At 36.8% G+C, this 26739-nt stretch overlaps 3 protein-coding genes across 3 annotated transcripts; 2 read left to right on the forward strand and 1 right to left on the reverse strand.

Annotated features, from left to right (window-relative positions):
* Positions 1-533: 533 nt before the first annotated feature.
* On the forward strand, positions 534-3765 carry elac1 (elaC ribonuclease Z 1). Its single transcript, XM_051892762.1, has 3 exons — positions 534-804; positions 1155-1631; positions 2937-3765. The coding sequence occupies exons 1-3, from the start codon at positions 648-650 to the stop codon at positions 3416-3418; spliced, it is 1116 nt and encodes a 371-aa protein (XP_051748722.1). The 5' UTR covers positions 534-647; the 3' UTR covers positions 3419-3765.
* Positions 3766-5353: 1588 nt separating this feature from the next.
* smad4b (SMAD family member 4b) lies at positions 5354-18935 on the forward strand. The gene is made up of 11 exons (XM_051892758.1): positions 5354-5502; positions 6417-6764; positions 6892-7066; positions 7209-7238; positions 9272-9484; positions 10234-10338; positions 11440-11490; positions 12349-12532; positions 13038-13206; positions 14548-14686; positions 15034-18935. The coding sequence occupies exons 2-11, from the start codon at positions 6525-6527 to the stop codon at positions 15243-15245; spliced, it is 1518 nt and encodes a 505-aa protein (XP_051748718.1). The 5' UTR covers positions 5354-5502; positions 6417-6524; the 3' UTR covers positions 15246-18935.
* A 332-nt stretch (positions 18936-19267) lies between these two features.
* Positions 19268-25509, reverse strand: LOC127512123 (RNA-binding E3 ubiquitin-protein ligase MEX3C). The gene is made up of 3 exons (XM_051892757.1): positions 25372-25509; positions 24741-25249; positions 19268-23168 (listed from the first exon to the last, which is right to left on the reverse strand). Exons 2-3 carry the CDS (start codon positions 25219-25221, stop codon positions 22063-22065), a joined length of 1587 nt encoding a protein of 528 aa, XP_051748717.1. The 5' UTR covers positions 25222-25249; positions 25372-25509; the 3' UTR covers positions 19268-22062.
* Between the last annotated feature and the right edge of the window lie 1230 nt (positions 25510-26739).

Consider the following 26739-nt stretch of genomic DNA (forward strand, 5'->3'; position numbering starts at 1 on the left):
AACAAAAAACAAACAAAAAAACGTCAAAGTTGGGAAATGATTTATTTCTGGGAAGCAGTATTCCGGGATCTAACATCCCAACAAATATTTTAAACATCTTCTTTTTGGTTTATTATTAGATGGAACTTACTTCCAAACCAGAAGACAATGTTACACAAAAGTGGAATAAAAATGCAAATATATAAAGTTTATATGGAAGCCCATCTAGTCGTAATTTTGACTTTTTATTTAATAATTATGACATAAAAAGCGAAATTGTGACATAAAAATGAATAATTATGACAGTACATACTAAGTCAGACTAATCATATATTTACTAAATCATAATTATGAGATTAAAAAAATCGAAATTATGACTTCCTACTTGCATTTTTTGACATTTCGATTTAGTATGTCATAACTTCGATTTTTCATCTCATAAATTTGACTTGGTATGTCATAATTTCGTCTTTTCATGTCATTATTATGATTTACAAAAGCATAGTATAGTGTGCAGTATGCAGTATGCAGTATGCAAATAAGTTCATAACCCGGATGTTGATTGAGCACATGTTCAGTTGTGGCTCAGCTGCTTGTAGGAGGACGTTGGAGGTTTATTTTAACAGTGTTAACTTTATTTTTACGTCAAATGTGCACAAAACAGCAGAATGTCCATGGACATTACGTTTCTCGGGACCGGATCAGCATATCCGTCTCCCAATCGCGGCGCGTCTGCGCTCGTGTTACGGACTGAAGGGGAAAATTGGCTGTTTGACTGTGGAGAAGGAACACAGACTCAGTTAATGAGGAGTCCGCTCAAAGCAAGTCAGTCACTCATTCATTTGCACGTCTGCGTATTTTTTGCGTGTTTACCTTTATATTGACATGTTGCATCATGTATGTTCGTCCTCATCCTGTGTGAATCTCATAAATCTGTTAAAAATACGGTTTTGAAAATCAACAGAAAGAATTAAGAAATTATTTTATGCTAATAGGCCCCTGTAGAACCACCAAGCTTGAGATTTTAATTTATGCTGATATGAAATACTTTTTACTAATTTGTAAATGTTTTTTTTTTTTTTTTTTTAATGATTTTGCTGGTATAATGCAAATATTGTATTATAGCCTTCTATTCACTGCAGTACAGTATGAAATTTATTTATTTATTTCCCCAGGCAAAATCACCAAAGTGTTCATATCTCACCTCCATGGTGATCATCTCTTTGGTCTTCCTGGTTTACTGTGCACCATCAGTCTGAACTCAAACCCCCAGCCGGATCAGCCTCCTCCCTGCGTGGACATTTACGGCCCGCGGGGGTTAAGACACTTTGTCCGTGTGGCGTTAGAGCTGTCCGGCTCCCAGCTGCTCTTCCCATATGCTGTGCATGAACTGGAGCCATCAGATGACCAGTGTCCTGCTGAGGGGCGTCTCAGTCCTGTGCAGACCTCCAGCAGCGATACTCTTCACCCACAGGAGCGGCCCGGCAGAACCATATGCCTGGACCCGGACACAGACTGCTATGACCTCATTGATGACAAACAGTTTGTGGTTAAAGCATTTAAGCTGTACCACAGAGTCCCATCATTTGGCTTCTCGGTGGAGGAAAGAGAACGTCCAGGACGGTTAAACACAGACCTGTTGAAAGAACTAGGTAACTCGTTAAGTGTAAAAAATCCTTCTTTTTTTTTTTTACTAGACTGGACCCTTTTCATGCACTGTGATGACCCACAGTTATCAACATCACAAATCTAGTATATTTTAATTTTAATAATCTAAATCTATCAGCGGATATATTGGAGATCTGCTGATAAATGCCTGCTTTCAAACACTTCCATGTGTATCTGTGTAAGCACTGTGTGAACAACATGTTTTTGAAGCGTTGATCATTGTAGCCAATCACAGACATATCTGTTGAGCACGTGAACACAATGTCCAATCAGAGGTGTTTAAGAGTCCGCTCAACAGTGCTCAGTATACCGCTGCAAAGGTATTTCCAACTTCTTTTTACCCCTAAACGAAGAATGAAAATGAACTTCGCGGATATTGGAGCCTTTAGCGTCGCATTTAGCAAGTCAGAGATGGGTGTTAATATACTATAATCTGCTTTTTGCAACGATACATACAAGCAATCGAGCAGTTATATACTATATCGCCCTACTCAAGTATACTTTATGTATCTGGATAATGTTGGACATACTTACATATACAACTTCATATATAGAGCTGGCGATAATATAGTTACATTTGCGATGAAAATGCAACAAAATAAAAGTCAAGCAGTTCAGATTTGCTCTAGTATAGAAAACCTTACATGAGTATACTGTATGTATGCATATTAAGTTGGATATAATATTTATCCTACTTTATATAGAGAGCTGTTAAGATTTTGAAACAATATTAACAATCATGCATCTGAGATTTGCTGTATAGTATATATTGTTTTACAAGAGTGTGCTGCTTTATTTATGCAGGTAGTAGGATGTACTATATATCCAACTTTTAATATATTGCTGTGCGATAATATAGTTTACATTTTTTGATGATATAACAATCAAGCAGTTGAGATTTGCTATATAGTACATCTGGCTATACAGTAAAAATATAATGTCAGTAGTTAAAGGGATAGTTCACCCAAAAATGAAAATTACCCCATGATTTACTCACCCTCAAGCCATCCTAGGTGTATATGATTATCTGCTTTCAGATAAATACAATCGGAGATATATTTAAAAATATCATGGCTCTTCCAATTTTTATAATGGTAGTGAATGGGGGGCGAGAAGCCCAAAAAAGTGCAAAAGTTTGTCTGAAAGAAGATAGTCATATACATCTAGGATGGCTTGAGGGTGAGTAAAGCTTGGGATAATTTTTATTTTTGGGTGAACTATCCCTTTAAGTATTTTACTACATTGATTGAACTGTAAAATTATTTCTTATTATCTTTTGCTTTTTGTAGGTTTGAAACCGGGACCTCTATACGGGCGTCTGAAGAATGGAGAGTCTGTGACACTAGATAGTGGACGTGTGTTGACCGCCAGCGAGGTGCTGGAACCAGCACTGAAGGGCCGTAAGGTGTGTGTTTTTGGGGACTGCAGCGCGGCACTGGGGGAGGGGTTTAAAAGGGCGTGTCAGGGGGCGGACGTGCTGGTGCACGAGGCCACGCTGGAGGACGGGCAGCATGAGAAGGCAGTGGAACATGGGCACAGCACTCCCAGCATGGCTGCTGCGGTGGCACTCGCCTGTCGGGCGCACACGCTGGTTCTGCACCACTTCAGTCAACGCTACAAACCCGAAACACTGCGGCGAGACGGCGAAGACGACGTGACAGAGCTTAAGAGACAAGCTGAGCTCATGCTGCAGGGGTCAAGGACAGAGGTCATTCTCGCAGAAGACTTTCTCACGCTGCCTATTGCACTCAAAAAGAATTTGACGCTGTAGTTCCTGCAAGACTTGTGTATGGATACAATTTTTGATGATTATATTTTAATGCAAGGAAATGTTTTAATAAAGTCTGTCATTTTAACCACTGTTATTTAGTCAGAGGTGAATTCATGAATGCATGAGTACATGCGTGGTGAAATGGTTGTAGACTCTTTTGGACATCCATGAGCAGGTGAGATTTGAACATGTTTAATCATTGTTAATCATTGTATTTTCAAAAACAGAGACTGCTGGACCTTGATGCGTCATGTTTGACCTGATTTATTATAATGAACTGTTTCAGTGTTCTGTGGGTATGATGATGATGATATTAACCCTATAAAGCCTACTAATATCAAAACCAATTCACTACATGTCTTCTGTCGTCTGGTTGATATACTTTTTTAGCAAGTAAAAGGCCTTTTAGTGTCATTGTAAAAACGTCTCCCTTCAGCTCGCGGTTCACGTGTCTTTTTGCTGTGAAACCTTTACTGATTTTTTTTTTTTATAAAGTAAACTTAAAAATAAATTTTATATTGTTAGTAATATTTCAAGATGAACATTTACTTTACTAAAGCAACTTAGGTTTACTTGATTATCCATATATCATTAATTAGAAAAGTCATGATTAAATGCAAGTATCAAATATGATCCATCAGGCCTTTGAGGAACGTTTATTTGTTCATCTCTAAATCATCATTTTATTCATTGCATTATATGTTTTTCGCCCACAATAAAACTACAGAGCTTTGATCATAAAACTAAGCATTTAAATATCATCTTAAGACATTATTGGAAGATATTGAGTGACAACTGATATTTGTACATTTTATTTATCTGCTATACTGATATAAAGACCTCATTGATTTGCATTAAAAGCTATCAGAATCTCATCTTACTTTTTGGCCTTATAAATAACATCATTTGCACTAAATTGCATATTTTTTATCCATTTCGGCCTCTGAATTATTTTTTCCCCTCTCCGAGTATGAGATCCATATTCTTATCATAAATGGGCCATAAAAGCCTACAAAATTAATGCAAACTTAGATTCTCTTATACTGCGAATTATTCTTATTCTGATTAAAAAATATGTATGTGTGTATATATTATTTCTATTAATACTATTATAATATAACACTACATACTATTATGTATTATGTATGTTGTATGTCATGCCTGACAGGATGAACAATTTCATTAGCTGCACCACAGAAAATTGCATAAACAATTACTCTTTTTAATGAAGTTTCAAACCCTCCCCTGTCTTTTAAATAGGTTGTTCTGCTCTATATTCACACTGTATCTTGATCCATGTCATGTCTGACCCAGTTGAGGCACACAAACAGATTTTCAGTTTCATTTGGTGCTGATACTGCTGCAGAAATTACAATATTTTATACAGAAAGATGGACTTCCAGGAGTATGATTGATTATGCCTATCTATCATACAGGTTTTAAAGACGTTTTAGGACCACAGACTAAAAGAAATCCTAGTCCAGGAGTGCCAAAGTCTTAAATTATGTTCACAGCACCAGTATAGTGCTTATAGCACAGTACAGTATATACCGTATACTACATACTGTTTTAAAATTATTTGAGTATGCAGTAGGCTATATAACAGCAGCTTTAAACAGTTGTATGCTGCACATTACTTAGATCAAAAACTAAGGGAAGATTCTTGTGAAAACTGCTGCAGATATTGCTTCAAACTCATTCATCAAAATGGAAATAGTCAAATGCGTTGCGTTATTTCCCTGCAGTGTACAAAGGTTTTCCAGGAGTTCTGTGCATACAGATAATTTGCATACTGTGTACAGTATACTACACGTACAGCAGAAAGTAGTAGGATTGTATACTATTGAGAACTTGGCGCTGTAAGTAAGATTAAGTATCGTCCTAGTATATAACATATTAAGCCTGTGACTGGCCTTTTAACTTATTCTCCAGCAGTTTTACACTAACGTTAGTAGTTTTCAGTCATGAAGCAAGAAGAGCATCTGTGTGGGCGGGGCCATATTTACGCTCACCGCGGCGTCACTCGAGCGATGACATTACAGCGCTTACGTAGAGACAATGTCCCTGCCTTTGCTCCATGAATCGTAAGTGTTTCTGTTGGTATTTTCTCATTTTATTTTTAATCTCTACCTACTATTTTACCATAGCAGTCGCGTAGACACTTTGTTTGCCCATTCCCCGCATATTTAAGGAGTATCTGTTAGCTAGTTAGCTCGTTAGCTTCATAGTGAGATCAGTTGTATTGTCAGAGTGAACTGTGATTTATTATTATTCACGTTCACATATTTGACTGTTATAGTAATTAAGTGTAATGATGTGCTTTTGATGAGTTTATAATTTATTAATAGATGAGTATGAGTTCATTGCTGTGTTTGCCAGGAAAAAAAATAAAATGTTAATTCAACTGATTAATCATTATTTCCGTGTAAATATAAACAGAATTTTGTGTAAATCAATTTATAGAGTCAGTCCTAATTATGTGGTATGTTAATTAAATTACTTCACGTTTCACTTTTCTTGAAAATCAATCTATCTGTCTTTCTGTAATTTTTGTATGTTGTGCGTATATATATATATATATATATTAAGTGTAATGTGCTTTATAGGTATGACAAATAATGTTTGTTTTATATAGCACAGTGCAAAAATAATGTATATTAAAGTCAGCATGAAACGGAGGTTGCAATCTTATTTTCTTCCCTATTGTGTGACGTATATATCAAAGTGAAAAAAGAGGGCGGGACTTGAATTTGTCTATTGGAAATTGATTGGATCGTTGACGTTTACTATTGCTGCGATTTCATGTGAGTGACAGGTTGACACAGCAAGAGGAAGGGAAAGTTATTTTCATTAAATGAAAATACATGAATTAGAAAAAATGCTGCTGTGCATGGATAAATCATTTATGATCAAACTGCAATTAAAAAAAAAAATACAAATTGTCGGTTTTTGTTTCATGGTGACTATGTTGTGCTTACAGTTTCTCTGTGTTTTTTAGGCCGGTGTGGATCACGTCTCAGCATCAAGGTGTAAAGTCAGAAGCTCGAGAGGTTTGAAGGACGTTGATTTGTTCGTTCTCGCATGTGGTTGAGTGTATTCCAGCAACATGTCCATCTCCAGCACACCCACCAGTAATGATGCCTGTTTGAGCATCGTCCACAGTCTCATGTGCCATCGACAGGGAGGAGAGAGCGAGTCTTTCGCCAAACGAGCCATAGAAAGTTTGGTGAAGAAGCTGAAAGAGAAGAAAGATGAGTTAGACTCACTGATCACTGCCATCACTACGAACGGAGCTCATCCCAGTAAATGTGTGACTATACAGCGCACCCTAGACGGTAGACTGCAGGTCTGTTTCTCTAGAATAATTGACATTTACTGTCTTAAGTTTATCTTGGATGTTAAAAAAGGAAGTTACTAGTATGAAACTCTGTCCTTTATCTTATCTTCTGTGACTGTGATTATTTGTTTCTCAGGTGGCTGGTCGTAAAGGATTTCCTCATGTCATATACGCACGGCTGTGGCGATGGCCGGACCTGCACAAGAACGAGCTGAAACATGTGAAATACTGCCAGTTTGCCTTTGACCTGAAATGCGACAGTGTGTGTGTGAACCCATATCACTATGAGAGGGTCGTGTCTCCGAGCATCGGTGAATTGTTTTCTGTTGTCTTGCTGTGATTTGAAACTTTGTCATGGTAAAAGTTTATTGCAAGTGCTTATGTTCATGTCATATTCTTATTATTTTGAATAATTCTTATATATATGGTCTCTTTCTGTCTTTCCATTTTCAGATCTCTCTGTCCTGACTCTGGGCGGCCCAGGTAAGGGTGCACTTTAATTGTGTGATTAACCCAAACAACCAATTTGTCAAATACACTACCATTCAAAAGCTTAAGGTCAGGAAGGTTTTTTTTTTTTGAGAGAGAGAGAGAGAAATCAATACTTTTATTCAAAAAGGAGAAATGAAAGACATTTATAATGTTACAAAAAATATTGTTTCAATTAAATGCTGTTCTTTTGAACTTTCTATTAATCAAAGAATCCTGAAAGAAATGGTTTCCACAAAAATATTGTCAAAAACTGCAAAAAAAAGAGAGAAAAAAACAGCAAAAACTGTTTTCAACATTGATAATAATATAATAAAATTAAGGTTTTGAAGCGATTAAAAATTTTAATCTAATTAATTAAATGATGTGCCGATTAATTTAATTAATTGCACATTAAATTTGGCTGAGAAATTACCCCCAAAAGATCATTTAAAGTCATTATTGTGTTAAATGAGAAAAGCAACAAATAGACATTACAAAAAGTAGCTTTAGAAAGAAATATTTTATTTGATTCAACATAGAATTTATTATACATAATCTTTTAGGCTGTGATTTTTTTCTCTCTCTCTCAGAAGCTGCATCTGAATTGGTATTTAGATATATTTACAGATCAAAACAGTTTGTCTATCAACATTCTTCAAAATATCTTTTTTTGTTACGCAAAAGAAAGAAAGTCATACAGGTTTGAAATGACCCTAGGGTGAGTAAATGTAGGGTGAGTAAATGTAGGCTAAATAAACAGAATTTTCAAATTTTTTTTAATGAACTAATACTCTCAATAAGAATCTAAAACTGCCAGTAGGTGGCGGTAAATGTCTAAATGAGTCATAGGGCCCTATCATACACCCGGGGTAATGCAACGCCATTTTTTTGCTAGTTTCAGCCCGACGCAGTTATCACTTTCACATCCAGCACCACGTTGTTTAAATAGCAAATGCACTCGCGCCCATCTGTTCGCCCGTGGGCATACTGGTCTGAAAACGAGGTGTGTTCAGGTGCATTGTTGGCGTGTTGCTATTTTGAGGCAATTGAAAACGACTACACCATTGACCAACAAAAACCTGCTCTAAAGTCAATGTAGTGCAGTATTTTATTGTTATTTAAAGGGTGCGTTAGTAATATGCACCTATAGACGGGTGCACAACACGCTACATTCTGCTTATTACACACACGCGCAGCAGCACACAAACATGACAAATATTAAAAATAAAAGCATTCTTCATGAATGATCCCACACAGCAAAAGTATTCCGCGGCGGATCGGCCGCGGAGGTATCGTGGCTTCCGGAACGTATCCGCAAACGGACCCGTATCGGCGTCCACTTGCGCGCAGTGACGGATCTGCAACGAAGGCATCCATTCCGCATCCGCGATTAAAACCTTACCTCCGCGGCAGGTCCGTTTGGGACCCGCAAATTGATACAACCGTTACAGTAAAGGCACGTGCACGTCCACGGATCTGACATGGGTCCGCTCAGGATCCGCTGATTGACAGTAGAATTTACGGCGCTGCCCGGAGGCGGAGCTGATCCTCTGGGCGGCACCAAAACGAATGTGACAGTCACGCGGGTTTGGCGACTTGAATGCGGATCCGCCTAGGAGTCTCCTGCTGTGTGGGAGCCATTGAATCATTGGTTCACCCGATTGATTAACTCAAAATGTGGATTCATTCAGAAACAAAATAGCTGTGTTGCTTAGAGACGCACAACAGTTCTGTTCTGGCTTTACAGGTAATATCGTTGGTGAAATTTAGCAGATACAGAAAATATTGTGTCTGAAATATAACTCAATATTAACTTCTGGGGTCTCTCTCGTATATATCACTTCACACATTTCTTCTGGCATAGTTAAATAATTTGAACTCAAATAATTATTTCATGTCCATTTATTATTTCATTTGCTAAGTAGTTGAGAAATAAGCAGGATAATGTACAGTTTGTTTCCTAACCGTATTTATTTTGGGATAATGATCAAATATACTGTATATTGTGGATTAGTGAATAAGTCATTTTTCACATTTATGTGTAGGTCCGAGTGGAGAGCTCATGGTGAAGGATGAGTTCGAGGGTCAGCCGTCACATTCATCTGCTGATGGAGGTCATAGTATTCAAACCATCCAACATACTGCCACTTCCTCTGCTCCGCCTGACACTTTCAACAGCCCCGCCCTCCTGCCTCCAGCTGACTCCGCAAGCTCCGCCTCCACTTCTGCATTCACCAGTATGGCTGCCGTTCCAACCAGTAAGTCATTATTTCATTATTCATTAAGTTTGGAAACATTACAATTTTTTTTTTTTTTTTTTTTTTTTTTTTTTGTGAAAGAAGTCTCTTATGCTCATCAAGGCTAATTTATTTAATAAAAAATACAGTAAAAACAGTAATAATGTGAAATATTATTACAAATTAAAAGAACTGTTTTCAATCTGAATATGTTGTAAAATGTCATTTATTCCTGTGATCAAAGCTGAATTTTGAGCATCATTACTCCAGTCTTCAGTGTCACATAATCCTTCAGAAATCATTCTAATATGCTGATTTACTGTTCCAAGAAACATTTCTGATTATTATCAATGCTGAAAACAGTTGTGCTTTAGAAAATCAGTTATTTATATGCTCACTTTGATCTCATATTTCATCATATTTGTTGTATTGTAGTACTTTTGATTTCTTTTCTTGACCAGATTTGTTGAGGAGGCTCTGCCTCTCTTGACTCCTCAGAGAAAACACATTGGATGGTTAGCCTAAAGTCAGACTTTCCTCAAAATTTTGTTTATATGTGCAAAATAGAACCTTGCATGCAATAATTTTGCATGTATTGTGAGAAGATGATGATCTGGTGTAGATGATATAGTTTTTTTATTTTTCTCCCGGGTTTGTTTATTGGTTTTAAGCACAAAAAAAAGTGATAACAGTAACAAAGCATAGATAAATGCAATGTGTAAAGATATTGTTTTATGACTGACTGATGTCCGTGTGTTTTCCTCCATTAGATGCCCCCAGCTCATGGCCCAGAGGAAGTAGTTTCCCCCCCAGCATCCCCCATCAGAACGGCCACCTGCAGCACCACCCTCCTCTGCCTCACACGGGCCAGTATTGTGAGTGACTAGAACCACCACCAACTACCATCACTGTCTGTTTTGCTCTCATTAAAGGATTAGTTCACATCAGAATTCAAATTTCATGATAATTTACTCATCCCCATGTCATCCAAGATGTTTGTCTTTCTTTCTTCAGTCAAAAAGAAAAGAAGGTCTTTGAGGAAAACATTCCAGGATTTTTCTCCATATAGTGGACTTCACTGGGGTTCAAATGTCAGTTTCAGTGCAGCTTCAAAGGGCTCTACATGATCCCAGACAAGGAATAAGGGTCTTATCTAGTGAAACGATCGGTCATTTCCTAACAAAAAAAAAGATGTACTTTTTAACCTCAAATGCTCGTCTTGCACTGCTCTGCGATGCGCCACGGAAGGCAGAAGTACCGATCCAGTGTTTACAAAGCAAACGTGCAAAGACTAAGTCAAACAGCCTTTACAAAAAAGGTAAAACAACGATGTCGGACGATTTTGAAGTTTGAGGAGAAAATGAGATGGAGTTTTTCGCCCTACCATGATACTTCCTCCTACGTCACGTGTAACTCTGTCATGGAAACTAGCATGTATAAACCTTAATTAAACAATTTAATAATCAATTAAAAAGGAATTTATACTTGTATGATATTATGATGTACCCACATTGGACCAGCGGTTTGGAAAATGGATGGATGGATGATTCAGCATGACCTCATTCATTCGGCATGACCCTCCCAGTGCATTATGGGTATTCTCTAGCCGCTGAGTGTACATCAGTTTTTAAATTTGTTACTGCGGTGCATTATGGGATTGAATGAGTGCACTCTATAACTCTGGTTTTAAATTAAAAATACTACAAATGGCTGTCCCCTCAAATAGTGCCCTATTTAAGGGTACAGGGGGTGATTTCGGACACAACCTGAGTTGCTTTCACATTCACACTTTCACATTCACACAAATCGCTCCACAGTTCCAGTGCAACCGAATACAGGGTTCGGTACCCCGGTGCGCTCCCGGGTCCGCATGACAGCTTTCACATGACCAATTTTTCATGCAAACCGTGCCCTGTTTCGAACTAAACTGCCAGTGTGAAGCACCCTAAATGTTTCTCTCTTTCTGTCTTTCTCAGGGTCTGTCCACAATGAGCTGGCGTTCCAGCCGCCTATATCCACACATCCAGGTGAGGAATAAAACAGGCTGCTTTCCGATTCACAAACTATAGAAACTGTATTGTATGTAAGATAAAGAATTAGTCTGTCCCAGTCAGGGTTGTTATTGTTAACTTAAAATAACTATTGAAAACATTTATTTTAATTAGAATAAAGATTAAATAAAATAAAATAGAAATATTAGATGAAAAACTTATTGCAAGGCAACATTTCTAATTTTAGTTTAACAGTAAAATTACTGGAAATAAGTTCTAATAATAGATAAATTAAATGCAACTGAACTATAACTAAAACTTAAATGAAGAAAAACTTAAATAGTAATATTCTAAAAATGAAAAACTAATAGAAATGACAAAAGCAAATTAAAAAATGACTAAAAATTTAAATGAAAACTGTAAATATATAAGCTAATTCAAATGTTAATAAAAACTATAATAGTATATAAATAATACTACAGATCAACAACAGATTGTAATATGACAAAGATGCCTGGATTATACATTATTCCTTGTGAAATTTATACATGTAGTATGTATGGATAAAAAGTGTCTATCCTTAGATGCTTTTTGGGCTAATATTACCCACAACCCCTTGCAGTACAGAGGAGGAGGAGTTCATTTTCCCAGTACATCATCACCTTGTCATCGCTAGTGCCACTGATCTCTAGTTGAGCTACAGCAACTACCGTAATGTCTTCTTACATACAGCAATGTGTTTACTTTCCCATCTTCAGTGAAGTAATCAAAATATTATGCAGCCATGGTTTAACATTTATAGTATTTTAATTAAATATGATACCTACATATTTCAGAACTCATATTATACTCATTGATTTGTAACTGTGCTGTTTCTCTTTGTCTTTCTCTCAGCTCCAGATTACTGGTGCTCGATTGCGTACTTTGAGATGGACATTCAGGTGGGCGAGACGTTTAAGGTGCCCTCCAACTGTCCCGTTGTAACGGTGGACGGTTATGTGGACCCTTCAGGTGGAGATCGCTTCTGTCTCGGCCAGCTGAGTAACGTACATCGCACCGAGGCCATCGAGAGAGCCAGGTATTGATTGACATCCATTAGTTAATTGGATCACTAGTGCAGGGATTTTAACTGACTAACTAACAAAATAAATTTGATTAAAGTAAAGAATTTGGGTATGTATACACGTTTTTCCTTTGCGTTTTTCGAGTACAGACGACAACATTGTCAAAACGATCCCCGTTCACACGGAACGGCGAAAACAACTAAAAGCGCTGTATTCTGCTGCCAGGCCAGTAGATGTTGATGTCACTTTGTAAAGAAACAATACTCGCTTATAGACTGAACACATAATATGCATGCGCATGATGTCACCGTTTTCACTAATTTGCATTTATGTAGTTTACACAGAGAAGATAAGTGTATCGTTTTCAAAAACTTGCACTTTGAAAGTCCTAGTTAGGATGGTACAACATGAACCAGTTCTGCAGCTCTGATTTATTTGTTACTCTCCTTCAGATCTACCCATAATTCTCCCCTCTTAACTGCAAATAAGTGAATCTCTCTCTGTTCTTGTCTCCTCCAGGCTTCATATCGGTAAAGGTGTTCAGCTGGAGTGTAAAGGAGAGGGCGACGTGTGGGTGCGCTGCCTTAGTGACCACGCTGTGTTTGTCCAGAGTTATTATCTGGACCGTGAGGCTGGACGAGCTCCGGGTGACGCCGTCCACAAAATTTACCCCAGTGCCTACATCAAGGTAACACAACCGCTACCACCCACTCCACCTGTTATTTACAGTATACTGAAGTCTTCACGAATAAACAAAATTATGTTCTTGACATAGCAGCATGGTAATATGCTGGTATACATTTAAAGTAGCATGGGAATACTATGGTATATGCTATGGTATACACTACTCTTGATTTAAAGTAGGCAAACTCCAGTCACTTAGCCACTTAGCCACACTCGCTGATTGGTAAAGGTTGAAATGTAAACTGTCATTGTTCTGAGGTGCGAACTTATGACTGCATATGCGCATTGGCTGGGCTGGCCTATTTGAGCATAAGAAACACCATTTATGGGACCGTTCATGTCCGATTTTGTTGCGAATTTGAAATATGTTATTTAATTGTTAGTTCGCCAAGCAGTTTTTGGGATTCCCCCATTCAAATAGATAGGACTTGGTCTTGGATGCCCAAAATGCGTTTCAAATATGGCCACTGAGTGAACAGATTTTCCTCGAAAGGGACTTAGTCTACTAAAAAACAACAACATTTAAGCTATTTAAGGTGACATATTTTTAAATATATAAAGAAATGATTTAATCATATTACTTATTAAAAAAATATTAGTAATATTAAATAGCAAATAATATTAGATCATATTTATGTTTACTATCAGAATATTTATAATATTAAACAATAAAATGAAATCATTATTTATGTTTACTATCAGAATATATGAACAATAATAAATCATTATTTGTTTTCTATCAGAATATTAATAATATTACATAATAATATTAAGTCATAGTATTTGTGTACTGTTACTAATATTGAATAACAAATAATATTCAATCATATTTATGTTTACTATCAGAATATTTCTAACATTAAATAGTAAAATTAAATAATTATGTATGTTTACTCTCAGAATAGTAATAGAATTAAATAATATGAAGTCATATTATTGGTTTATTATCAGAATATTTATAATATGAAGTAATATTAAATAATTATTAAATTGTATTATATTTATGTTTACAATCATACATTTTTATCTGGCCCAAGAAGAATAAGGACACTAAATGCAACTAATAAAATTAATTTGTGTAAATTCTTTTATGCCACCCATGCACCACATTAAAAAAATGTAAACATGTTTTTTCGTAGTATTTGTGTCGTTTCAGTACAGTGTAACAAGTTTGCATCATATTTGATGTCATGTCCTGTACATGGCTTTAACTAACACAAAACGTACGGAAGAACAATTCTACATATGTCTCCGCTGCTTCCGTTGCGTCATCTTCACCCACTACTGAATGAATATCAAAGCCGTGAAGTTGCTCTGGTTTGATGTTTCGGTCTTGTGTCTGCAGGTGTTTGATTTGCGCCAGTGTCACCGGCAGATGCAGCAGCAGGCGGCTACGGCTCAGGCTGCGGCGGCTGCGCAGGCGGCTGCGGTGGCTGGAAACATCCCGGGCCCGGGTTCTGTGGGGGGCATCGCCCCTGCTATCAGTGAGTCTTTCATTTATAGATCCATATTACATCAGTTTTCTGCCATTATTAATGACGCCCAATCACAGAGCTGCTTGTGGCGATCTGGGCTGGTAACTGAAAGATTGTAATTTGTGGAATAATCCATGAAATCTTATTATGAGAACTTAGTCAGAACTTTTTCTGCATTAAAAAATACTGGAAAAATAATTTTCATGACATTCCATTAGCCTAACGGTTCTAGTTTTTAAAAATTTTACTTTAATTTTATTTATTTATTTATTTATTTATTTTAAATGACAGTGTTTGATAATTGACTCTGACAGCGTTTCCTGGGTTTAATAATGATCCCGTCTGCCTATCCTCAGGTCTGTCTGCTGCGGCAGGCATTGGTGTGGACGACCTGCGACGTCTCTGCATTCTGCGCATGAGTTTCGTGAAGGGCTGGGGTCCCGATTACCCTCGTCAGAGCATCAAGGAGACTCCGTGCTGGATAGAAATTCATTTACACCGGGCTCTTCAGCTCTTGGACGAGGTTCTGCACACCATGCCTGTAGCCGACCCACAACCTCTGGACTGATGTTCGAACATTTATTACCTTTACATTACAGTGCATATAGCTCAAAATGACTCAAATGACCTCTGACTTCAGCCATGGCATCTGGCATAAGATTGAAAACCAGCAATACATCAAACAACACTAACACTGTTAGATCAAACAGAACTGTTCAGTCAAACGACTCTTTTTTAAACCTTAACGAGACCTTCACTTTTGATGTTCAAACAAGAAATGGAAAATGGAGACGTTTAGAAATGTGTATTATATTGCATTTAATCCAGTGTCATGACTTTGGATCAGTCAGATCTATACAGTGGCCACGTACACTCTGAATACAGATGTCACTCCTCTTCAGAGGTGCAACACAAGATGAACCATGTGCAAAAAAAATCTGAACTCAACAATTTACACAATGTAGTTTTATGAACAATTTAACTAAGAAATTCGTTCAACTAGTCATTCATAGTTTGTAAAACCATTTCTCTTTAAATTTAATTGAAAGGTTTTACACAAAAATTCAGAATGATGTAAATTGTTGCATTAAATTGAATACAGTAATTTAAGTAAGAATGGTTTTATGAACGATTTTCACAAAAATTGTTCTGCCTGTTTCTTTAATGAGGCAGTTCTCATATTTACAGAAATTTGGGATTATGTAAATTGTTGCATTCTATGGAAGCTTGTTTCCGCCATGAAATTAAAAAATAAGAAAGGTAATTTCAACTTTTTATCTCACAATTCTGACTTTTTTCCTCAGAATTGCTGGTTATAAAGTCAGAATTTTGTGATATAAAGTCAAAATTGCGAGATATAAAGTCAAAAATGTGTGACAAAGTCAGAATTGTGAGTTATATAGTCAGAATTGGTGATATAAAGTCGGAATTGTGTGATATAAAGTCAGAATTGCGTGATATAAAGTCGGAATTGCGTGATATAAAGTCAGAATTGGTGATATAAAGTCGGAATTGCATGATATAAAGTCAAAAATGTGTGACAAAGTCAGAATTGTGATATAAAGTCAGAATTGTGAGTTATATAGTCAGAATTGCATGATATAAAGTCAGAATTGTGTGATATAAAGTCGGAATTGCGTGATATAAAGTTGGAATTGCGAGTTATAAAGTCAGAATTGTGTGATATAAAGTCAGAATTGGTGATATAAAGTCGGAATTGCGTGATATGAAGTCAGAATTGCGAGTTATAAAGTCAGAATTGTGTGATATAAAGTCAGAATTGGTGATATAAAGTCGGAATTGCGTGATATGAAGTCAGAATTGCGAGTTATAAAGTCAGAATTGTGTGATATAAAGTCAGAATTGAAATATAAACTCGCAATTCTGAAAAAGTCGCAATTACCTTTTTTATTTTTTAATTTAGTGGTGGAAACAAGCTTCCATAGCGTTCAATTTAAAGCAACAAGTTGTATACGAATTTACACATTTACATTTACTCACATTCGTTCAGCTTGTTTCGTGATTGATCAAGCATTCTTCTATAACTTTAAGAATTGCTTTACAAAACATTTACACTAAAAATTCAGAGTTATGTAAATTGTTGCTTTCTATACTCTAAAAATGGTTTTTACAAACCATTCTATATGCAATTCATTAAATATATACACAATTAACAATTTACATATACACTTCAATGCAACAGTCTACAGGCTTTTATGAACAGTTTCCACAAAAATGTGTTCAGCTTGTGTTTGGCACTTCTAAATCTCAGTGAGTATGTGGCCAGAATATTGTCCTTTGTGTGTGTGTGTTTTAACTCCTATCCATTATTTTTTTATAACACTAATGTTCACTCATTTATATCAAGCACTTGGTTACTTTATATCACTTGTAAAGGTTGTTTTCCCTGGAACAGGCCTCCATCTCAACATTATCGATCATTTCTCTGTCTCAGTATGGCTGATTCTTTCAGAGACCAGACAATGAGTGCATTCACAATAAAAACAGGCTCATCTTGCTTCTAGATGTCTGTTTGACACTATCAGAAGACATGAAATATGATTTCTTTGAGATGGGGCCAAATATATTTTGTCTTTGATATAAAACTCCATTTAGCTCAGGTGGTTTAGATCAGATATCTTGAATAACTGATTATTTTATTGTACAAACCACTTTTGTCTGGTCTTCTTTTAACTGTATGTGCATTTGTTTATCTTTTTTCTTAATGATGCATGTTTATGTTGGCATGGAGACGGAGCAACCTGTGATAATCAAACAGTTGGCAACAGCTTTGAATCTGAAGGTGTGTTCAGAAATTTTGCAGTATGTATATTGTTCACAGTGCATATATGAATAATGCATAATGCTCAATTTGACCTTCTATTTTCAGTACGACTAAGTAATATTGAAGTACTGAAATAATATGAGCCATGATTTTCACATTAAATATATTATTACATAAAATAAGATTACAAATGCATTAATTTTCAAGATGATAACTGGATGCCATTTGCTGAATTAAACATGCAACTTGGCTCAACTTGACAAAAATATAACAAAGTACAGTTTTAACCCTCTGGTGCTCCTCACGTTCAAAAATGACTGAAATTCTTGAAATGAATATACTACATTTTATTTTGATGTTTTTTATTTAATATTTTGTATTTTTAGGGGATTTTATGGTATTTAATTTATCCAATTTTAAACATAGGCCTGAAAATGAAATTTCCAACTTAAACTGTCATAAATCTTAAATGCACAGACATAAGTTTGGTCTCTTTTTAAAGGCGACACTTGGCAGATTATTTCTGAAGTGAAGAAAGTTTTTAAAAAAGTGAATGTAAAAAAATGTATTTAAGTTTATTGTTATGAAAAATGCACAAAATTTTTATATGAAATATAGGGGTGAATTCAGGGACACATTTTGCCATTGAGATGTGTCCCAATAAACCTGAATTCACCCTATATTTTCCAAAACATGTTTTACTCTAAAACTCCAAGAAAATCAAAGCCATAAATCTGAACAAGTTGTGTTCCAAATTTGAGGTTGATATCTCAAAAAATTAGTTTTTAGTAAGATTTTGTTTGGCCGCAGTACCAAACGTTTCCACTAGATGAAATTCGTTTTTCATTCAATTCCATTGCGGCCATTTTTGACCGTGAGGAGTACAAGTGTGACTATTTTTTCAGGACCAATTAACTTTTTCAAATCATGTCCATGATTTTTTTTTTTTTTTCACATAGCAAGTGCCAAAACCTTTACCAAGTTTCGTACCATTCCGATGGTTCTAAAAAAAAAAAAAAAGTAACCTTTTTTTTCCGTCAAAAACGACTGAAGAGCACTGGTTAAATGTTTAGCATTGAAATATTACAAACTGTTTCACATATTTAAAAAAAGAACAGTATGTAGTATATAGTATGTATGCTAGTATTCCATTCTGAATACAACTGTATGTCAACCAGAGACAGTTGAAGTGTGTGTGTGTGTGTGAATGAGTGACTTGTTGAGCAGGTTGTTCAGGCTGATGGAGAAGTTTTCCACTGTTTCTTCACTTTTTAGAGTTTTTCTGTTAATGTTCTTTTGACACGTACATCAACATAATGACTTTATCTGATCAACAGAAGACTGATATCACCATATGACTGAAACATGCTGTAGATATGAGAATACAATAATTTTGATTACTTTGTCATTAATGTAATTTTAACAATGAAAACGTTCTCTCTGAAACTATTAAATGTGATGATCTGGTTTGTATTTTTTTTAAACAATTGTTTATCTTTTTTGTGTACAATCAGAGGCACTTTTGAGGCTGTAATGAATGTAATCCAAGTTTTTACTCCCAACAGCTTCCAAATGAAAATTATGACTTCAGTAACTTGTCATTTTTGCTGAAACTCTGGCAATTTTTCATAACGGAGAACTATACTACCAAACTTTGTTTTTCATGACTTTCCTCAAATGTCTCCAGAATATTTTATTCAGATTCTTTCTCGCAAAGCCAGTTTGACTGGAGCTTGATGCCCATAAAAATATGGATAAACCTGGCTGAAGGAAAAACTCAAATCACACATATACACTTAGGTAAGTGAGTTTTAAAGGAATCAATTTATTAAGGAACTTTAATATCAGAAAAATAAAAATCTTAATTCTTTTTTACAGCAAATATATAATATCAGTGCTTTGGCCACAGGACAGTAAGGCCATATCATAAAATATATTTTAAATTTTAATACAACTTATATGCCATCATGTCCCTGCATATGTGTATATACATAATAAAAGAACAGTAAAATTATCAAATACAGAAACATTGTTGCAGTGTGATGGTAAAAATCCCTCAAATAAACAAAATTCCTAGTTATGTTTAACATAGGACTTTTATTTTGTTCATAATGTGGTAGTATGCAGACCTAATGCAGCGTATATATATATTGGATCCTTGGCTTTTTGTTGCGATTTAGGAATCGTTAGATAATAAATCATGCAGGTGTGCTCTTTCCTGCTCTATAGTACCTAACGTCAATACTCTACAAGCTAATACTTACGGCAACCAGCAGCCGACTGCTTGCCAAATAGTCTTACATTTATTCTTAATATATATATATATATGTATTATATGAAATATAAACTACAGAAATACTACAAATTTGTAAAAAAAAAAAAAGTCAAAGTGAATCTTGAGAGGTTATGTATCTCTGATGCCTTAGCTTCTCTGAGTTTAGTGGTGATTGTGAAATAGACGTCATTAGCCGTGTCAACCTGCACTTTGAGAAGGGATTGTATACAGCACGTTCTCGTCAACAGAATCACTCCTCTCAGGTCCTAAGCGCCCCGTTCCTCTCGGTACGACACCCTGTGCTGGCCCGGCACGACCCCGTCAGTTAAGGCAATGAGAGGAGTCTTTACGGACATATATCGTAATGCAACTTACGAAAAGGGCCTCATTCGTAAAACAATCGACCATATTTTTTTTATGTACATTGCCACTCTACCGGTGTTTTATGGAAGCTTGTTTCTGCCAAGCAATTAAACAATTTAAAAGATAACTGCAACTTTTTATCTCACAATTCTGACTTTTTTTCTCTCAATTGCGACATATAAACTCGCAATTCTGACTTTTTCTTGCAATTGCGAGTTTACTGGTATATCCAACCCGATCTTACAGCAATTTGTACGTATTTTACGAGGTGGCTAATTCGTATGAATTTGTACGAATGACCTACCCCTAACCCCGCCCCTAAACCTACCCGTCACTGGGGTTTAGACAAATCGTATGAATTCGTACGAGTGAGGTTGTACGAATTAGCCACCTCATAAAATATGTACGAATTGGTCATGAGATGGCGTACATATTTTATGTATATTCTGACTTTTTTCCCTTGCAATTACGAGTTTATATTGTGCAATTCTGACTTTATAACTCGAATTTGCGAGTTTATATCATGCAGTTCTGACTTTATAACTCAAATTTGTGAGTTTATATCACGCAATTCTGAGAAAAAAAGTCATAATTGTGAGATATAAACTCGCAATTGCGAGAAAAAAAGTCATAACTGTGAGATAAAAAGACGCAATTACATTTTTTATTTAGTGGCGGAAACGAGCTTCCATAGTGTTTTCATCTAGAGTTGCGAATTGAACTTGCGCGAAAAAATGGAATATCGCATAAAACATTGTGAATAAAACAGTTTCCTTGCTGTGTTCGAGTGAACAAAATCTTCACTTCCTGTCAGACTGGTGCAGAGTATTAATAAAATAGTAAAAAATTGCTGCAACCGGGGAAGCCTATGACTCCTTTCCAACATAATGAATTACTTTTGCATCAGAGCATGCAGACGAAACACAATGACAAATGCTTTCATGTTATTTTCATGTTAAAATGCCTGATGTTTGGGAATGTGATTGTGTGAAACAGTTCTGGAAGGCAATTATACCAGATCATTTTGACATCAGACTTTAGCTCAGGTATTTCAGAATGATATTTTAGATGGTGTGCAATGAGATTGATCCACTGGTTAGTTCAGTTATCCAATCACATGATTTTTTTGTTTTGTTTCGCAATCAGGAATTTATCTAGTAAATTTGTTTCTATCATAGTTTATTATGTGCACGTTTTCTTACCAATAATAATAATTAAAATAAATAAAATAAAATTCGCCTCAAATGAGTGTATACGATTTTATACGCATTAAGACTATATGCATTTTGGCGTTTTAAATACAGCATTTATTATGCGATATCCCAAAATACACATAATAATATGTGGATGGAAACACAGCTACTGAATGATTTGAACACGAAATTGGGTTTTATTCATGCAATACAAATGTTTAAATTTGACTAAAAACTTTTTGTGTGTAACGTGACTCAATTTATTGCAACAATTTATGCAGGAACGGATTTATGAGCTTTTAATGGCGATGTGCAACCCCTTAAATGTTTATGGCGATGTTCAAAGTGCAGGTGTCAGGGTCGTGGAGGTCAGGACGGCTCTTGTATGATTGCATGCTGCTTGACTCTAGTGTTGCAAAACAGAAACTCAAGGCCACAGATGCTTTTGCAGCAACAGCGCCAGTGTGCACCGCTACCGTCATGGAGTCAGGCACATGAAAATGTAAACACAGAGTCGATACCTTGAAAACAAAGTAACAAACCAACAAAAAACACGTAGGTGATGGCAATTTAGCGCTGCTAAACCCCAGCACTGCTTGCCGTAAGTACGACGTAGCAGCTAAACGTAAATGGGGAAATCTTTCTTTGAGATGAACTTAATTGAAAACCTGCATTTCCCAGTTATTTAAACATAATAAAGAAGGAAGAAGTATTTATCAATGTAAAAAATAAACCAGTTTACTCCTTGTGATCCCAAATCTCTCGCTCTCTACGCGCTTTGCAGGATGGAGTTGGAACACTCCAAACAGACGAGGTTTTGCCCACCCAGGACGAGCGCCGCCACATTGTCTCCGCAACGTACGCACGGAGGAACCTGGCTGTGTTTGGGGAAGGTGCGCATGTCCGGCGGAGAGCTGGAGCCCGTGCTGTCGCTCGACGGGGAAAACGCGGGGCCAAAGGCCGGGAGACTCTGGGAATTCTCCTGCACCAACCGAACCAGCGGATGATCCAGTGCCTCCGGAAGAGATGGAGACAGACGAGTGAGAAGGGATGGAGAGAGCCTCGGCGTAGTCGGCAAACTCGCGCCTCCCCGATCAAAGGTGCTCCACAAGGGATTGGTGGACGGGGCCGTCATCGTTAGCCCGTCGTATCCGGCCGAATCTTCGGACCCCAAGGGCAGCTGGGTATCGCCAAACCAGAACGTACCGCCGGTGCTGCCGGGACTGAGATCCGCCACTCCGCTTCCTTTCCCGCTGTAGTAGGACTCGCTTGAGTTGCTTCCAAGTGAGCTGGAGCTGTCGTTGCGGTACCCTGCGGCGTTGCTGTGGAAGCTGCCGTTGTTGAAGCCGGAGAAGAGCCAGGCTCGGTTGCTGCCCGACTCGAAGCCAACGTCGGTGCCATTGTAGTGGAAGTCGTCATCGTCTACGCTGGTGTCCACGTTTCCTGCGGTACGCATAGCAATATGGGCTTCGATTTCCTCCCGAGCTCGATCCACGTTCTCAGGCATGCCAGTCACCTCAAACACTGGCTCTTTGTCACGGCTTGGTGTGACGATGTAGGTGTGGGTTTGCTGCTGGATCCTCTTGATAGTTGCTCCTTTCGGTCCCACCACGAGCCCTACCATTCGATACGGCACCCGAACCTGGATGGTTGTCTGTCCCGGATGGCAAGGGACGCTGCTGTGCCCAACGTTTGGCGCCAATTTGTTCCGAGATGCCCGGATGAGGGAAAAATGCTCGGCCGCTGACAGAATCTCACGCTTGGCCATGATGACGTCCTCCTTCCGTCCGGTCACTACAAACACTGGTTCTTCTCCTCTAACGGGTGTTTTAATGTAAGTGTTGGTCTTTGCTCTCAGAGCTTTGATCTTGCAGCCTGAAGAGAGCAGAAATACAAAGACAAGTCAACACATTGCTAGCTTAAAAAGACATTAATCAATCAATCAGTCAATCACAATGATAGACAAGTGATCTCCTCTCAGGTGTAATTAGAGAAGTCCTTGATGTTGATTGGTCAGTACTAAGATAACAGGGGTGTTGTCAATGTGCTAGTTCACTAGTATTACACAACTTGTTGTCATACAGTGCAGTGAAGGAACATCACGTCATCACAGATAAGTGGGGCAGTTATAATCCATAGTGAACACATGCAGTTCAGTGAGGTCAATTAGAGCATATATTTAGACCACCATTTTCATCAAGGTATCATTATAAATGTACTTATACTATTGTTATTATATACGGTCTGCTGATATTTTCATAGACCTCATCTCATCTATATATATATATATATATATATATATATACACACATACATACATACACACATATGCGTGTGTGTATGGGTCATTGGTCATTGACGAATAAGGTTTTTAAACGTGTAAAAAAAAAAAAAAAAACATAATGGAGATATAATTAATTTTGAAGTTTTATTAAGTGTTATCAATGAGATTATGTGGTTTTTAGAATTAATTAACACTGCTTTTGTCATTTTTTACAAGATAGACAAAATTTGTCACCAAAAAGTAATTTGGTTTAGCTAAAATTTCGGTTTTACTGAATGACACTTTTGGTTATACCGAATGACGATATTTTCAAACAATGCTAACAGGCTGATCACTAGCTAGCTAGAAAAAGGACAAACATTTTATATTTAATACAAGTTTTTAAAATATTACAACATTTTCCATGTTTTATAACGGCTGTACTGAATGACCTGATGTTTCGGGACATGCGTATGAGCAAGTGAAAACATGAATTTTTCAAATAGTTAAAAAGAAAAGTTAGTTACTTTGCTTCACGACCATGTGGTCCTTTGCAGGTGTCTTAATGATGTCACATGATACAGTATTGACCACATGACTTGATCCAAAATGGTCCTTTTATATTGGTTACTCCAAATGACATCAATGAAATTCATTTTTCCGGACATTCTTTCTCATAACAAAGCAAAGACTTCTACACAAATTTTAATACCATTTTGCACTATGTTGAAATATGATGTTATAAAATCATGCCAAAATAAAAAAATATATACATTTATTACATTTTAAAATATTTTAATCACAAATGAAATGGCTGTATTGGCCTTTGGATGGTTAAACCTAATGACCTTTTGGCACTTCAAAATACCTTTATATGTAGCAAAATATAATTAAAACCTTTTGGATTCAATAAAAGAGATCTAATTGTATGACTTTACATACTTTGGATGTCATATCTTGTGTATATATATATATATATATATATGAGAGAGAGAGAGAGAGAGAGAGGTAAGATGAGGTCTATGAAAATATCAGCAGGGCGAGTACAAATATGAATCACTAATCCAACAGGCACCAGCACAAAAAAAAATCCTTAATGTTAAGCCCTGCTCTGGCTGAAAAGTGAGACAACATGAGTCACAGAATATTAGAATATCAAACATGACACAAGCAAACAAACCCACCCTGTCGGCCAACTATTTCCGCCACATGCTCAGATGTGGGCACCATCACGCACTCTGTTGTGTTCACGCTCTTCCTCCTGGTATTGAGTGCACACCTCTCACCCTCCTGCATCATCATCATTGCCGCCATCATCATCCTCCCCTGAACCTGGTGGTAGCCTTGGGACTCGCCCAGCCCATCCTGAAAGAGCCCACCCGTCCCTGCTGCCTCCATGCCTGTGAGGGCCAGGACCCTCAGCTGGTCCAGATCAGCATCATGTCTGATAATGTTGTTGTTGTTGTTGTTTTCCTCCTCTGATCCAGTTTGGGACAGGGGCTGGAGGTCCAACACCGCACCCAGGACACCCAGATGAGAAGTATCACGTGGTTCTGATAGACTCTCTTCATCCCGGAGGCTCAACCCGCTCAGGTTCTGTACCAGTACCGGGAGGTCCGGTTCAGTATCGTCTGACTCCAAGAGTTGAGCTGCGTTACTGGGCATGCTCGACCAACAACGTGTCCTGCTTTCGCTGCGGGACACACATAAACAAACAAACAAAAGTGTCACAGCGAAGCTCTTCTGTTACTGTATTTAAGTGCACAGAAATACAATATGCCATTTATAAAGTGTGTTAAATGTATTTAAACTTACAGTTGATGTTTATAGCAGCGGCAGCTGTGGTTCCGTGACCCTGTTCTACTGGATCTCTTTGTTTACGGTTCTTCGGGGATCCTCGCGCAGGTTAGTGAACAGCTGATCTGCGCACACAGCGCTACACACCGGCGCGGATGAACTGCCAAACTGTTTTCGTTTGAGCAGCCAAAATATGAACTGTAACCATAAATTAACGGCACTTAAAAAATGTTTTAAAAATGTATTTTCTCTGGTTTTGTAATTTCACTTCTGCTTTAAGCTTTTTTATCACAGACTGTGATAAAATATTTTGTCTGTTTTTATATTTTCATTTCATTTTATATTTACATTTTTTTTTTCATGTATGTACATTTATAACACTATATTTAGTATTATATTACATTTGCATCAAATTACAAAAAAACTAGTTAACGCTGCTGTGAGGGCTATGGGAGTGACGGTAAAAACGACATCTTTCTCTCTTCTGACCGCCGTTATCAATCGCTCTCTATTTTCCCCCTCTTTTTGAAAGTTGTGACAACACTATTGTGTAGTTTTTCTTTTGCTATTTGCGCAAATGGAAACACAAAAAAATATATTTAATGTAGTCTCTCATTCCCCGCTGTAAAGTTTACCCAACTATGACGACTTCCGCTTCTGAGAAACCAGGAAATGTGAAAAGGGTCAGTTAGGATTTTTAAAAAAATTTTTTTTTTTTATTGAAATTAAATATCGTGACGCTGATAAAATTGTTGGCTCCTTTACTTTTAAATTGTGTTTTTCCTCATTTGTAGGTCGCTTTGGATAATAAGGACTGCTAAATGAATACATGTGAGTATTTGTGTTCACACGATAAATAGGCTATGAATGATGAATTCAAAAGGATTTTTATCTAACACATGAGCTAACTTGCTTAAGCAATATAAATTATATAGTAAATGTATATTACTTGCTCAAATATATAAACGAGAGGTCGATTGAAAATGCAATGAAACAATGGATTTTTTTGTCGTCATTTTACATTTAATAAAAATTATTATTAATTTTGTGTTTAGCATTGTTTCGTCAGACCATAGACTGTAAAAAAGATAATAAGTCTTTACTATCATTGTTTATCAATTTACACACATCCTTGCTGAATAAAAGTATTAATTTCATTAACATTCATAATAAATCATCATATTAGAATGATTTCTGTAGGATCATGTGACACTGAAGACTGGAGTAATGATGCTGAAAATTCAGCTTTGCATTACAGAAAGTATATTAAAACAGAAAACCATTATTTTAAATTGTAATAATATTTCAAAATTGTACTGTTTTTTCTGTATTTTTAATCAAATAAATGCAGGCTTGATGAGCATATGAGACTTCTTTCAAAAACGT

This window comes from Ctenopharyngodon idella, chromosome 5 (genome assembly GCF_019924925.1).
Source record: "Ctenopharyngodon idella isolate HZGC_01 chromosome 5, HZGC01, whole genome shotgun sequence".
Classification (NCBI taxonomy): domain Eukaryota; kingdom Metazoa; phylum Chordata; class Actinopteri; order Cypriniformes; family Xenocyprididae; genus Ctenopharyngodon; species Ctenopharyngodon idella.

Excerpts from the sequence above, each read along its gene's own strand:
- LOC127512123 (XM_051892757.1), bottom strand. The coding sequence starts at position 25,221 with ATGCCCAGTAACGCAGCTCAACTCTTGGAGTCAGACGATACTGAACCG. Across the intron at positions 23,169-24,740 it reads GGAAATAGTTGGCCGACAGG|GCTGCAAGATCAAAGCTCTG; the intron begins GTGGGTTTGTTT and ends TGCTCTCTTCAG.
- elac1 (XM_051892762.1), top strand. The coding sequence starts at position 648 with ATGTCCATGGACATTACGTTTCTCGGGACCGGATCAGCATATCCGTCT. Across the intron at positions 805-1,154 it reads GAGGAGTCCGCTCAAAGCAA|GCAAAATCACCAAAGTGTTC; the intron begins GTCAGTCACTCA and ends TTATTTCCCCAG. Across the intron at positions 1,632-2,936 it reads AGACCTGTTGAAAGAACTAG|GTTTGAAACCGGGACCTCTA; the intron begins GTAACTCGTTAA and ends TGCTTTTTGTAG.
- smad4b (XM_051892758.1), top strand. The coding sequence starts at position 6,525 with ATGTCCATCTCCAGCACACCCACCAGTAATGATGCCTGTTTGAGCATC. Across the intron at positions 13,207-14,547 it reads ACCCCAGTGCCTACATCAAG|GTGTTTGATTTGCGCCAGTG; the intron begins GTAACACAACCG and ends TTGTGTCTGCAG. Across the intron at positions 14,687-15,033 it reads GGGCATCGCCCCTGCTATCA|GTCTGTCTGCTGCGGCAGGC; the intron begins GTGAGTCTTTCA and ends GCCTATCCTCAG.